General features: G+C 40.2%; 1 protein-coding gene across 19 annotated transcripts in view; it reads left to right on the top strand.

Moving 5' to 3' along the window:
• The first annotated feature begins 1,132 nt into the window (after nt 1-1,132).
• The window catches only part of nbeaa (neurobeachin a), a 106,474-nt gene continuing 91,298 nt past the window's right edge, over nt 1,133-16,308 (top strand). For 15 of the 19 annotated variants that reach the window (XM_012918890.3, XM_012918886.3, XM_076889231.1 and 12 more), the window contains exon 1: nt 1,134-1,779. In XM_012918890.3, the coding sequence (XP_012774344.2) occupies nt 1,462-1,779 (318 nt within the window). In that variant the 5' untranslated portion in view covers nt 1,134-1,461. Of the gene's footprint in view, nt 1,780-16,308 lie in introns of all 19 variants that reach the window. The other 4 variants (XM_076889244.1, XM_012918895.3, XM_076889245.1 and 1 more) reach the window with 2 other exon arrangements.

Genomic DNA, 16,308 nt, shown 5'->3' with positions numbered 1-16,308 from the left:
AACACAATGAAGCCATGGAAGACATATAGCCTATAAAACATTTTGAATTTGACACAAAACACATTCACTTCTATTACTGCTCAGGTTTTTAGTTCCTCTCTCATAAACACACCTGAACCTGAGTAGATCACCAACACATGGGCCATGTGACAGCTGAGATATTGTATTATTGTATGCAATACCCGTCATATATGTTAATTTAATGCATAATTAAATGCCCCCCCCCATACACACACACTCACATACACACATTATGTTATATTATTTTAAGATAATCCACGTACAATTACGAAAAACAGTTTCCATGGCAACTGCTTGTAAACACATCTCCAGGCAAATATTTGCACATTCTGTTAGTTTCAGCCAGAAGGGATACAAAAACAGAGAAGTGAAAATAGAAGGTTTTTTACTTTATTTCCTGTCATACAAAGATATCAGAACAATTAGCCGTATTATTATTATTATTATTATTATTATTTAAGTTAGGCAGTATAGTAAGGACCACGCTTTGCAAACCAGAAGGCAAAATAAGGATGGAGAGGTGATGAGGTAAGGAAAGTGTGAAAGTGAAAAGACAAAATTAATTTCTTGAAGGGGAAGACAGTTGATGACGACATAAAAAAAAACGGGGAAAATGAGAAAATCACACAAGAACAGATTAGTGTCAGGAGAACAATAGTGGGATGCTTAATGGATAAACAAAGGCACCAGAGCTGAACTGGGGGACAGAGGTAAGTGGGACAAATGGATGGCTTCTGAATATATAAACAGCCTCTGTCTGGAAACCAAGCGCCCTAAACTCCATCTGGATTTACCCCTGCACTACACCCAAAATACATCTGTGGAGGTTGACCCAGCCTATTTCTGCTACTTAAAGAAATGTAATGAAAGTTCCATCATTAATCCATGTTCGCACCCTCGCACTATTAAATATTTACAAGTAAAACAATATTTATATATTATATATATTTTTAAAACTCACAATAACACACAGTTGTTTCGACTGTGCTGTGTTCTGTGTGAACCCATGCATGGATGGCTCCATGTTATTCCGCTTCAGCACCCTCCCAGAAATCCCCACACTGCGCATGCGCGGCTTAAGCGCGCTACCGCAGACAGGGGGCGTTAACATGGCGCTGTCTCCTCCACGACCGCACTGACTGCAACCTGCCAATGAGAGAGAGAGCGAGAGAGGAGAGACAGAAAGAGGAGAGAAAGCGAGAGAAGCGTAGGTTTCCATTCCTGTCAAGCTTCCATCATTTTTTTCTCCTACACCTATGAGTCCCTACACATTTTCAGGTGGATAGGGTGAATTTCCAGAGTTTTTCAAACGCCGCTCCCCCTTGTTTCACCTGCGCAGTGGATGGTTTTTGTTCGGCGGCAGCAGCAGACGCCCGAGCTTGTAGAGCAGGTGTGAGGGACAGCGGCGACCGCTCCTCTCCTCCCTGTTTCCGAGGGGAAATGTCGAGCGAGAAGCCGGTTTCAGTACCACCGGGCTCTGCTTCTTCGCTCACGGACACGGACCGAGAGTCCCATCCTCCGGCGGGCTCCTCCACGCAGCAGCCGCCGCCACCGCAGCAGCAGGTCGCCGCGGGCTCTGGCTCCGGCACCACCGGGGAAAGGATGGTGTCTGCAGCCGGCTCTATGGTCCTCCCGGCTGGGGTGATCAACCCCGCTGTTCCGATAAGGAATATCCAGATGAAATTTGCCGTGCTGGTGGGCCTGATCCAGGTCGGGGAGGTTAGCAACAGGGACATCGTGGAGACGGTGCTGAACCTGGTGAGTGGGAGCAGGACCGAGCAGTCCTGGAAAACGCTGAAAGGAAGCCATAGAGCACAGCACAGTCGCTGCGCCCCAACCCGCTATGTTTTATTTACGATGCTTCGCTCTCTCCTGGTTGTGTGGCTTTTAGGGGATGATGTCATTTGTTTGTTCGAGAGGTGGTTGATATTTCTCTTTTATTTCCTTTAGATGAAACAAGGCCGCTGTAAGAAATAATAGTGTGTTATATTTAAGACCAGAGAAGTTGAATGAAGCATGTGACCCCACCGAGGCTCTGAGGGTAGTCTAATCACCGGCCATTGTTGACTAAATGACCCGTTTGCGGTAGCTACAACAACCGGAGACATTCGCAGTCAAACTGTGGGGGATACTGAAAAAGTCTATGCAGGCTATTCTCCTGACCCCGATATGTACCCTGAAGTGATGCATAGGCAGATTGTAACAAGCCGCGAGTGGTTTTAATGTTGCGCACAACATCAGGACCCCTACAACGTACTCCATTCGTGTCCCTAAACGGGCAAAATCATGCATGTGTGCACGTCCTGGCAGCACAAAAACAAACAGATCCAACGCGGACAAAGGCCGACTAGCATTATGCTACCATCGACATATGTGTGTGTGTATGAGAATGGGTCAAAATTATGCACAGGCCTATTGTTGGAGGCAGGGCCCTGCATCCCGAGCCCAAAGGAGTCACATATACGTTTGTGTATAGGTGGCTTTGGAGCTGTTAATGGTTTATATTACTCTGCTTCAAGCAGCCATTATTTCTGGAGCACATATACGTTTCCACCCCTCTTCCATCTTTACCCCTCCATCGGAGGCTTGTGTCGGCGATGCAGGGCCTAGATCAGAGGATTTAATCCAGCTGGGTTTTTTTTCTTCTTTTTTTTCCCATGACTGGTGTGTACTGTTACGAAACAGATGAGCAAAATGTACAGCCGATGTAGGTCTGGAAGACTAATGCTTTTGGGGGGAGGTATAGGACGTGTGCGCGTTGGCTGTGTCCCCCTCCTTCATCTATCAGGCGATGGCGTGTGCTGCATGATATTACATGCATCTAGCATGGAGAAGAGGAGGAGGGGGTCTGATCATTATTGATTTTCTTTTGAAGGTAGAATAATAATGACTTGATAATGAATTTTTTACCCGATTACAGTGCAGCGAGTCTGACGGCCTGTTAACTCACTGGATGCTTGGAGCAGGACAGCCTACAGTTGAGCCAAACCAGTTTGATCTCAGTCAGACTGTGGTGAGCCATTCTGATTCAGGTCGCCTCTCATCTCCCCAATCGATTATTGGTACTACGGGGAAGTGCAGAGGGGCTTTCGCTGGCTCACTCCAATCTTGTCTCCTTCTTTTACAACCCCCCGGGTTGCACAAGCTGATAACCATCCATCCTGTTCCACAGCCTCCTCCTTCACTCTGGAGGGACTGAGAGGAGTGATGCTGCCTGCATAGACTAGGTTGGCAGGGCAGCGCCATGCATTTAAAAGCAGGTGGAGAGGGGTTGAGGGAGGGTGGGGGAGGAGAAGAGAGAGTGGAGGAGGAGGAGGTGGTAGGATGCTGCAGTGGCTATGTGCTCAGAAAATCACCAGCTGATGCAGCGGAAGAGGACAGGACTGGTCCACATCAGATCAGTGAAAGCCCATCAGAGCATTCAGCTGAAATGCACTCTGCATCATTTTCTGTAAATAACCCGCTTTTAAGGCCTTAATGTTTATTTGCAAGTGTTGCATTAGGCCCGACACGCTGACAAATTAAAGCAGCGTGTGTTGGTCATACAAAGCTTTACTTGCTAAATCCTGAATTGAACAATCAGTTCTGGTTGCAAGGCTGCCAATAGCTAAGCCTGTTAGGGAATTCGGCTGCCCAGCTCCTTAATTAAAAGAGTTGAAACAAAGAGGTGTGGAGGCAGGAAACCTCAGTGGTCATGCTGCTGGTACAATGAGTCCACTGTGACCCAAAAGCTGATCCATTATTCCAATCAGTGTGGGAGACCACAGCAGCCACATTCTCCTCCACCGGGGCTTTATTGATCAGATCCCACTGCGGCTGGAGTGAACAGATGGGCCTGTCTGCTGTATCAGATATGCTCCTTGGTCTGTACGGCGACATGAAACTGTGTAGAAAGAAAGAGAAGAACAGTTGAGAAATCAACTTTGAGCCCGAACACTTCAGTGCTGCCCTTGTTTATTCTTAATCTTTTAATAAGTCCACACACATAGACTAATAGACCTTCACTAGGTGTGGGGGGGTGCTGACAGCAAGGTGCTCAGCAATTATCATCAACAAGGCATCACAGTTGTCAAGGCAACACCGGTCTTTGATTGCCTGCATCCAGACGCTCCACCACCTGGTGTTGCTCTGCACATCCGGACTTCTCACACAGCACTCTTCCACAGCGTTTCTTTGCTCTCCCTCTCTCTCTAGCTGCCTTTGTCAGTCTCCTGTTTATGTGCTTAATATATCTTAAAGTACAGAACAGGCGATGAGTTACTTTTTTACTTATTGTATCTCCCATTGGGGTTAAGATTGACTTGAAATCTGGCAATTGTTAAGTCCATAGCATGTGATTTTCATACCTCGCTGAGCCCTATGTGGAGGCATCTATGATGGATGTGTTTGTGTTCTAATTTATTCAGTCTTTCTCTTAAATTTGTCACCTGTCTGTAGGTAAGTAGATGTACATCAAACCGCCTAATGTAGATTTTACAGATCAATGGTTCTCAGTCTAGGAGTTGAGGCCCTTTCCGAGGGATCATAAGATGATTAATAGGGGAGGGGAGCAGTAAGCAGATTTATTTTTTCAGACGTTCATTTAATCTTTTGCTTTTTTTTTTTCTATCCTTAAGAATTACTGAGTAGTTTTACATTTTTAGGTCCCAAGTAAAACTGGGAACCCAGATCTCTTCAGCTGACCTGGAAATATTCAGCTGGTGTTGCAGTAATTTAAAGTTTAGGCACCACTCTTATGGGCAGCCCTCTCCACGATGGGATACTTCAGTCTGTTTGATTGGGCCCATTTCACAGTTGAGTTTTCCCCTTCCAAGAACTTCCTGTCGTTTGCCTCACTGCACTGTTTGTTCTGTAGATTTTAACCCTAAAATCTTTCCAGTTAATGTTCAGCCACTTCTTCCACCCAGTCGCTGGTTATTTGTGTGACACGTTGTGATGCTGGTGGAAGAAAGCCAGGTGAGAAGCAATTTTTGTTGACAGAGAGAAGAGTGTTGATGTGTGACTTATCTGTCTGAACCGTACTGTCATATCTATTCTTTGTTTGAAGAACTGAGACATATATTTCAAATGCATCTACAGGCAATACTGTCAGTCCCTCTGCCTCAGTACAGCACCAGCTGGGCTTATTTATAGGCGGCTTTATCTAGTTGTAATGCTTTTTTTGGGATCAAAACGACGTGTTTATCTGGGATAGAAAATGATTGGTGACACACTCTGGCTCACTCTTAGTTTTTATGCCACCTTCTTTGCTTTTCCTTTCCTCTTTTGCCATCCTCCTCGGTCAGATGCAATATCTTCTGGCAGTGTCAATCCCCACCTGAGCCTCCTCAGTGGTCCCACTGACTCTCTGTTAGCAAACGTCTCATTATTCTTGTCCACACGTTCCACAATCACCAAGGTCACCTGATCCTGAGTCCTCAGCCGGCAGAGCGAGACTCGGCACAGCACACCAAGTCAGACACATCCTGATTATAAAAATACACCGAGGTGAATGCAGGCACACTTCAATCCATTCATCGAGGTTATAAATGGAGGAACAAATGCATCACAGAGACTCGCTCTGTGTCTTTGAATCTCTGTCTGGTGCGCTGCGACTCTGGCATGCTGATTTATGCTTCATGGATTTGTAAAGGAATAGGTCACCCATTTTCAAGATGCATTTTGTGCCATTGTACTTTGCCCTGAGGTGGTTTGAGACATCAGCACAAAACTCAGTTTAAATGAACCGTTTTTCAAGGGTGCCCCGTGGTTGCATACCTAGGGCATAGGTTAACTATTTCCCTGCAGCACTGTGATCTTCTTGCATGGCCTCGCGGTGGAATAACAATGCGTCATCTGGTGCTCGCACAACCGTGGAGATGAGCGTATTAACAAGCATCAGCTAACAGACTTGAACAGTCATTTAAATCATGTGCTCTCTTGCTAGCGTGGTTTAAATGGACTTTTGAGTATAGTGAGTAGTTTTAAAGACACAAAGACAAAGATCTGATTGAAAGTTGTTGTTTTTTTTAACCGTTCAGTACTGCTGGCCCATATTGGACTGTCATATAATATAAGTATTGGTATGTATATTGTCTGATATGCACACATATGTTTTAAATCTGCCAGCTCCACTTTGTTTTTTCAAAAACTGTTTTCCCATCTTCTGCAAGATGATATTGAGGTGGTTATTTTTGGGAAAGATTAGCTGCTGTAAAGCTGCAGAGAAGCTTACGGTTGCCAGTTTGTGCCTAGGGTCCACAGGCAGTAAGCAGCGTTAGCTAACGATGTAAACAGTGCTGGACAAAAACACTGCATGAACGCTCTCTTATTTTGTTTCCCTAAATGAGTATACAAAATATATATATATATATATATATATATATATATATATTTTGTATACACACACACACACACACACACACACACACACACACACACACACACACACACACACACACACACACACACCTACCTATGTAAGGAAGAGCTAGAGGACAGAAGGTGTGGCTTCTGCTGCAAGGTCATGGATGACTTTGCTATCTATCACACAGCTGGGTTGTCCTGACCTCTGCATGAGCCAAAGGAGAGACAGGGAGCATGAAAGCCAGGAAGAAAACGATGATGTGGAAGGATGCTCATCTTGTACTTTAAAAAAGAAAAGAACAAAATGCGGTTGAAGGAGAAAGATGGTGAACTAAAGGGTGAGAAATGATGAAAAGGATTCAGAGCGGTTCAGTTTGTGATTGTCCTTCAGGTGCTCTTTTATTCTTGAGTGTAACATAGGTCCAGCTGTATGATGTTCTGTGGGGGTCTGATGAGTTCCAGCCCCCCTGCGGAGCCTCATCATGCTGTGGGTATCACTGTTCTCCTCTTTCCTCTGCTCTTTTGGGTACAGCAGAGAAATGTAGTTGGGAGTCCCATAAACCAGGGAAAATGTGAGACTTCGCTCACATTTAAACTTTTAATTGGCCATTTTTCTTCATCGATCACTTGTCACAGCGTGGAATTAACTTGTACTACTTTGTTAGCATGGCTAGCGTTCTTCCAGAGCCGAGATCTGCACCTCTCAGATTCTCCCGCAGTCCGGACAAATCTACAAACTCTTTTCATAGTGTTGCAAATTTCTGGGGAAGGAAAATACCCAATTAGAAGTATAAATGCCAGGTTGTCCATTAAACTACAAACCTTGTTGCTCCCAAATCCTCTTATTACCAAGCTCCTCCAGAATGATCTGCTTCTGAACCAAAGAATCTCTTTTAAGGCATAATGCTGAGGCCCGCTTTCATTATCATTTCTTTTTCAGCCTTTTTAGCTTGAATTAAAACACGATTTGCGCTAAACTCAAACCAGACTGATTTGTATGCGTGTGTATTAGGCATCCGGGCTAAAAACGTTCACCTTTCTGTCTTAAGGCTCCTAAATTCTGCTTCGCTTCTCTAAATTCCTTCTCATCCTTTGTTAGCAGCTATTTCCAGATGTGGGGTTTTTCCAAGGATAAGCCGTGTAAGATTTGGGTGAGCGTGTCTTCTGAGAATGGGAAGAAAACAAGGGGCAGAGGTTTGGTGGGGAGGAGGGAGGAAGTGGCTTCTCTGTCACTTCCTCCATCCCTCTAGATTGTTCATCTCCTCTAAGCACATCCACTTCCCCTTACCCACTGGTGTAATCTTGTCTCGCTCTTTGGCTCCCTGGCTGGGTGAAGCGGCCGTTGGATGAATGTAGATGATCCCTTTTATGATTAGGTAATGGAGCTGTCTGCAGCGCCACCCCTCACTGGTTCTTATTCTCGGAATACTTTCTCCGTCTTCTCGTCTTTGAGCATTAGAAGGTCTGGAGGGAGACTTTGTGTTGTCCTGTCATCACCTCTTACCTACTGTTGCTAGGTTTTTGTAAATGCAACTGCAGATGGAAGAGAAGTGCAATAAGGAGATGACATAAGGCGCTCAGGCCTGGCTTTTACCTGCAATGCTATAAATTGTCATAGAGGGGATTTTATGTCTAGAGTTTGATTTCTTTAAAACACCATCGGCATAGGGGTCTTAATTAAGCAAGAGCAGGTTTTATGAATTATGAATGAATTGCATAAGGGAAGCACATGCTTGTTGGCAATTATCGAGCTGAAAATGTAATCGCTTTTGAACCGAACAGTCACCTTCTGTGTTTGCTGTATGCTTTAAGGCTCCATTATCAATCTTGATAATTTTTTGATTGAATTTGTTATAATTACCACTCATAAATAATTCAACTTTTATTGATTTTTTTTTAATGCCTCAATATGCTAATATGAGATTTGTTAGGTTAAGGACTGAACACTGAGTACACTTCAGCAAATCTAAAATGTGATTCAACACATGATTCGCATCATTAGCAAAGTCATTAGCACAGAGGTTCAGTTACTTTTTCCAGTCTGCGCTGTGATTGACGACCCAAGGTTTTCAATAAAGACATTAAAAGGGCAGCTGTTTGTGTGTTATTAGTTTAGGCGTAAATGTGACCTGAAACCTGAAACACTCAGCCCTGTTAGTAATTCGCTGCATCAAAAGTATCCGTGAATAGAAGTAAGGTCCGCATATTAATACTGTGTAAAGTACTTAACCAAAGATAACCAACTCGTCCCTTTGCATTTGTAAAAGTGTAACCAGCTGGACTTTGAGATTTCTCTTAAATTCCTTAAGATATAAAATATTAATTGATTAATTTAATATCAGCTTTTTTTCTCTGGCCTAATGCATAATTCATTTTCACAGCTTCACATTAAGAGCTCCAGGAAGCATATGTTCTCGATTGTTCTGGTTGTCCTCTGCTGTGCTCCTTGCTTCAACACCATTGTGTCTGTGTGTCTGGCTGCTTCATGCTTTTGTGTCTGCCTCTATTGTGTTGTTTTTTTTTTTTTTTGTGTGTGTGTGTGTGTGTGTTTTTTTTTTCTCCCCCAAAAGTGTGCATTGTCTGCGTGTGATTGTAGTGAGATGGGAGGGGCCATAACAATATAATTCCTATGTCATCTTAATACAAAACATTTGGATCAAAAACACTGTTGAGAATCTTGTTTGTTTTGCATCGGTGTATGCGTGTGTGTGCGTGCATTTACATCTGGCACAATGACAATGCAGTAATCTCCAAAATTATAACAAGCTGCTTTGTTTGATTTACCTGGTTTTTGTGTGCCGGCGAGGGTGCGCCCCCAACATCCCAGAAAGAGGAGAAATGAGTGTTCCTACAGAACCCCTGCTTTAGTTTCCTACACCTTCATCTGCACATTTTCTCTGGCAACACACACACACACACACACACTCTCTGCTCTCTTCCTTTTTGTAGCCCACATCATTCCCTGGCAGGGGTGATTTTATATTCATGCTGGCCTACTTCGCCTCACTCCCTTGGCTCTAAACACACACACACTTGCCTTACTGGAAGTATAGCTAACTGTGTACCTATTCATCATGCTGCATATTGCAGTGGCCGACGGTTGATTATAGCCAAGTTTGTAGTGTGTGTGTGTGTAATTTTAGTATTCTATATTAGATATCTAGGATCTCTGAGGTATGTTCGTGCATCCCCTACAGCCTGAAAACGGTGTCAGAAGTTGTCATTTAACACCACATTACACTGGTTAGTAGTTCTGCTCTGCATCACAGCAAATCATTGTCTGCTTTTTGCTTTCCACCCTGTTACACAGTGAGTGAAGAACATATCAGGACGACATGGCCACCACATGACATAGACTTGAAATAGTGTATATATATTAGACTTAAAACTTGTTGTTTTTTTCCTAAGTAAGAATAAGAACACTAGTTACCCAGGCCACAGTGACACTGTATGCTTTTTTTTGTGTGTGTCTTCCTTTTTTGTGGAGGTGATACCGTTAGCGTAGCAGCGCTGGTTTTGGCTCACAAAATGAAGTTAGGAGTGTGAGCCGTGGTTCATATCATCAAGGGAAATAAGAACAGTATCATAATCTACTGTAGAGTCCTTATTTGGCAATAACATTGTGTAGGTGGGCTGGATATCAGTCAGTAGTGTCGACAACTGATAAGAAAGCATTTCGGGCCATGACAAATCTTACATGTGGGGTCTTTCCAGTGCAGGTGCTTGGAGTAGGTGCTACGTGGAGCGTATATTTACACGATCGACCCTCTTAATCAGCTGTTCTGTGTCCATTGAGGTGTAGGATCAACTGGACTTACGAGGAGAATCATTTTGCGGCAGCTTTGGCTGTGGTGTCAGTTGTAAATGTGCCAACACGACGACAAACACAAAGACGGTTGCTGCAGTGTTGTTTCCTGTGCAAGCCTATATGCCGGGTTTGAAGTCGTTTATAGTGAGAGGGCTGCTACATCACCTGTAGCAGAGTTCAACTAGTCTGTATTAAGCCAGGGCCATTGAAGCCTGTTCTTCTGGGTGGGAATGTGTAAGAACTTACTTTGTTTTACATCTAGTAACCATCTGGTACAAAAGTTTATTGACTGATGTTTGGATCTAGCACCTTTCTAGTCATCTATGTTAGCGTGGGCAGCTAGAAATACTGTATTAGGTGGAAACGTGGAAAAGCCAATACCGGAAATTATAGTAGCCGACTAGTAACCTGTCGACCTGTTTTTTGTTTTTGTTTTTTCCTTGTTTTGTATTTAGTTTTTTCGTTTGTAGCTCTAACAAAATAATTGCAATGACCCAAAAACCAGCTATACATATATTAGATTTCATTTTGACTGGTTGTTTTTAAATCAGTTTGGTTTCTGAATTTTTGCTTTTAATCCAGAGTTGATTTTCCTGTTGATTTCCTTATTTTAGATGAGGTTTTATTAGTCATCAGTGTCAGAGTCAAAATTTAGGTATTGCAATAAAAACACAGAATGTCTTGAAATCAGTGCCTCATCAGACAGGTTGTAACATTTTTACCAAACTAATAAAAACTAAAACTAAGGATTTTTTTTGTGTTTTTCCAAATTCAAAAAATCATTTCAGTTAGTTTTAGTTAACTATAATAACCTCAGCCTCAAAAACAGCAGTTACTGCAAAAATCAGCCTCACTCCATTTATTCTCTGGAACAGAGAAACTGTAAGCACATGCAAAACAAACCCTCTGAAGCATATCAGGGTGTATATGTGTGTTAGATCACAAATGCTGCTATAATCAATGCTCTTGCAGTATTTGCATTAAAAGCAGGATAAAATATAGTCAGTGGGTAAAGTTAAAAAAAAAAAATGTCATCGCTTCACTGAAAGTCTACTCCTCCAGTTTACATGTAAGTATAAATAATGGCTTTTCTTAGACTGCTCATTAGATAAAGAGCTTATTTTTGTTGTTATGCTGCTCATTTGAGGCAGTTATTTCATACAAGTACACAAGAATATTACAGATAATATATATAGCACACATCTAATTAAAAAGTTAAAACACAAAGACAGTGGCAGGCTCACTCTCGGTGCCCAGCAGCCAGTCAGAAAAGATGCAAAACCTAGTACATCTTTGAATTTAACAGACTTAATTGAACACCTTTGGAAACGCTTCATGACAGTGTGGCCTGTTTTGCCTGACCTCTGTATTTGCCCACCAACCAAAAGTTGAAAAGGTGCTGATGTTTCGGTATTTCTCCATAGGATGGAAGAAAAGAACTAATGATTGATGGAGAACAAGATGTTTGTAAAGCCCATCCTGCCCTTAGCTAGAAGCATCTGTGTGACATTCCTAAACCTATTTCATAGTAATTGAGGAAAAATAAACCATGTCACAAAAGGCTCAAAATCCACTGAAACTCTTAACAGCATGTGGAGTAGTGTTTGTGATGGTAAAGTGCTAAATTATCACATTTAAAAAAAACTGTTTTGTGACTTAAATCAAATATGTGTAGAAAATGCATTAAAAAAATCACTCATTTGTTTTAACCTGAGAAAATAAAAGCCAGTTTTCAACTAAGCTGGGTGTGCCATTTTATTTATTTATTTTTCAGCAGAAATTTGGTTTCAGACAAACACTCACAGCCACACAACATGTAACTAGAAAAATTTGCATTTCCTGCAAAAATGCAGTGTGGATGCCTTAACGGCTGAAGATATCTGCTGAAAAAAGCTGAAAAAGTTGAAACAAAAAAAAAAAAAAAAAAAAGATGCCCTGAGCAGGATTCAAACCTGGCCCTCCTGATCAAAGGGCAGCTATTTAGCTCACTGAGCCAAACACTTTCTCACAAAGAAAAGGTGGAGAGATTGACAATTGTGCTAGCAGAATTTGGGCAAAAAAAAAGGGGTGAAAATTCTGCTGAAAAGAGTTCCATCAGCAGAATTTCTGCTGAAAAGAGGTGAATGAGCAGAATTCTGCTGAAAAGAGTTTTTTTCTGAAAACAGCAGAAAAAACGGAAAATTTTGCTGAAAAGAGTTGAATGAGCAGAATTCTGCTGAAAAGAGGTTTTTGCTGAAAAAGAGCTGATAAAGTTTGGATTTGTGCTGAAAAGGGGTTAAAAAAACTGAAAATTTTGCTGAAAAGGGGTGAATAAAATGAAATTTGTGTTGAAAAGAGTTTAAAAAAAGTTTAACTGTTAAGTGAAAGAAATGTTGCCATAAGCTGGATTTGAACCCAGGCCTCCCAGTCTGAGAACGGATGCTTATCTCACTGAGGTAAAGCACAGCTCAGCCCATCATGCAAAATCAGTGACCACATTGATAATGTGTTCCATTCATTTCAATGGTCAAAAGTCATAACACACATCAGCAGAAATAGCAGAATTTTTTAAAGTTTAAACATAGCATTTCTGCTAAAACTTAGTATTTATACTAAATAATATTTTTTCCCTGCCAAATCATAGCATTTGTGCTGGAACACAGAAAGTTCCACCAAATCATACAATTTGTACTAAAACATTATTTATGATTTAGCAGAAACATTGGGACTTGGTAGAAATACTATGATTTACATGAAATACTTTGACTTAGCAGAAGTACTACAATCTAGGAAAAAAGTACTAAAGCATAGCAGAAATTCTATCATTGAGCAGAATTACTAGGATTTAGAAGAAATACTAAGATTTGGCACAAACACTGATGTGGCTCAAGAACCTTTATTGTGCAGTTATACTATGATTTGGAAGAAATACTATACTTTGGCACAAATACTATGATTTGGAAGAAATACTATGTTTTAGCACAAATACTATGATTTGGCTCAAATACTATAACTATCCTCGGTCAGAAGGAGAGGCTGACATCCAGGGATTAGATTACCACAGGTGGAGTTTATTGCGGTCAGATGGATGGTACAGGGAGGTATGGCATACAGTAGGAGGATGTGGAGAGGTGATATGGTGTGGTTTCTATGATTAAGAACAGGGTATGCATTACAACATGCATACAGATTAAAGATTAAGAAAACTGGTAACAAATTCCTCCACTACAAATCAGTCTGATGCCACTTTTTACAGGGTTCCCGTTTACTAAGGCACTACCCAAAAGGCGCCACAAGAGGGCACTCCAACACAAGAGATGACCTATTTACACTGATGCACTTAGTAAACAGCCCCTACTTAGCCACTACATAATACAGTGATATTACAGTATACAAATTCACACGAATACTATGATTTGGCAGAAATACTATGACTGAGTAGTAATACTATAACATAACAGATTTCCTAAAAAAAACTATTAAATTGCAGTAATTCTATGACTTGGCAGAGATACTACGTTTTAGCACAAATACTATAACAACGCAGAAATACTATGACTTAGTAGTAATACTATAACATAACAGTTCAATGTTCTTGCACAAATACCACAATATGGCAGAAATACTATGTTTTAGCACAAATACTGTGATTTGGTATAAATACTATGATTTGGCACACATACTATATTCCGCAGATACACTATAACATAACAGATATGCTACAACTTAGTAGTAATACTATAACATAACAGAATTATTATTTGGGCACAAATACCACGATTTGGCAAAAATACTATGATTGGGTACAAATACTATGATTTGGCAATAATACTGCATTTTAACACAACTACTGAGATTTAATTGAAATACTATGATTTAGAAGAAATACTATTACTCCATACAAATACGATACTTTGGGACAAATACTATGTTTTGGTTCCAATACTATGATGTGCAACAAATACTATGATTTGGCACAAGTACTATGATTTAGTACAAATACTATGATTTGGCAGAAATACTATGACTTAGTAGTAATACTATAACATAACAGATTTCCTAAAAAAAAACTATGAAATTGCATTAATTCTATGACTTGGCAGAGATACTACGTTTTAGCACAAATACTATAACAACGCAGAAATACTATGACTTAGTAGTAATATTATAACATAACAGTTCAATGTTCTTGCACAAATACCACAATATGGCAGAAATACTATGTTTTAGCAAAAATACTGTGATTTGGTGTAAATACTACGATTTGGCACACATACTATATTCCGCAGATACACTATAACATAACAGATATTCTACGACTTAGTAGTAATACTATAACATAACAGAATTATTAATTGGGCACAAATACCACGATTTGGCAAAAATACTATGATTGGGTACAAATACTATGATTTGGCAATAATACTGCATTTTAACACAACTACTGAGATTTGATTGAAATACTATGATTTAGAAGAAATACTATTACTCCATACAAATACGATGCTTTGGGACAAATACTATGTTTTGGTTCCAATACTATGATGTTCAACAAATACTATGATTTGGCACAAGTACTATGATTTAGTACAAATACTATGATTTGGCAGAAATACTATGCCTTAGTAGTAATACTATGACATAAAAGATATACTATGGTTTTGCAGACATACTATGATTTTGCACAAATACCATGATTTGGCACAAATGCTATGATTTAGCAGAAATACTATGATTGGGTACAAATACTATGATTTGGCAATAATACTGCGTTTTAACAACAACTACTGAGATTTGATTGAAATACTATGATTTAGAAGAAATACTATGACTCCATACAAATACGATGCTTTGGCACAAATACTGTGATTTGGCAGAAATACTATGACTTAGTAGTAATACTATAACATAACAGATTTCCTAAAAAAAACTATGAAATTGCAGTAATTCTATGACTTGGCAGAGATACTACGTTTTAGTACAAATACTATAACAATGCAGAAATACTATGACTTAGTAGTAATACTATAACATAACAGTTCAATGTTCTTGCACAAATACCACAATATGGCAGAAATACTATGTTTTACCACAAATACTGTGATTTGGTATAAATACTGCGATTTGGCACACATACTATGATTTGGCAGAAATACTATGCCTTAGTAGTAATACTATAACATAAGAGATATACTATGGTTTTGCAGACATACTATGTTTTTGCACAAATACCATGATTTGGCACAAATGCTATGATTTAGCAGAAATACTATGATTGGGTATAAATACTATGATTGGGCAGAAGTACCATGTTTCAGTACAAATACTATGATTTGGCAGGAATACTCTGGTTTAGCAGAAATACTCTGATTTAGCAGAAGTACTATCTTTTGGTAGAAATTCCTGCTAAAAGGTACTATTTCTGCGTTTTAGCAGAAATACTGTAATTTGGCATAAATACTATAATTTGGGATAAATACTATGATTTGGCACATATAATATATTCAGCACATATATTATAAAATAACAGAAATATTTGGCCCCAAAACCATGATTTTGCACAAATACCATGATTTTGCACAAATACCATGATTTTGCACAAATACCATGATTTTGCACAAATACCATGATTTTGCAAAAATACTATGAATTGGCAGAAATACTATGATTTAGCAGAAATACTATGATTTGGCAAAAGTACTTAGATGTAGTAGAAGTACTTTGCTTTAGCAGAAATACTATGATTGAGGAGTAATACCTAAACATAGGAGAAATATTGATACACAGACACACATACACAGACAGTAAAGGGAACAGGAGCTGTGGAGAGTCTGGGCTTGGTATATGTAGGTCAGTTAAATTAGCTGCACCTGCTGTAGTCAGCCCTTACACACACAGACACAGAGAGAGGTGTGAGTTTTCTTCAGTGTATTTCTGACATTCAGGATTCCCCTCGAACAAATGGCCATAATTTCCTAACCGTAGAGGCTAGAACGGTCATTCAGGCATCGTTTTATTCAGAAGAGATGGGGGAATCTTCAGGTCTTCATAATTCAGAGATAAAACATAAATTCTTAAAGATATATGACTTGTAATACACTGTAACTGAGTAGAGGCGAAGCAAAAACTGCCTTGACTTGCGCTCAAACAACCTT

The sequence above is a fragment of the Maylandia zebra genome, linkage group LG10, assembly GCF_041146795.1.
Source record: "Maylandia zebra isolate NMK-2024a linkage group LG10, Mzebra_GT3a, whole genome shotgun sequence".
NCBI lineage: Eukaryota > Metazoa > Chordata > Actinopteri > Cichliformes > Cichlidae > Maylandia > Maylandia zebra.
Note: the sequence above shows the minus strand (reverse complement) of the source record. Positions and strands in the feature narration are given on the sequence as shown.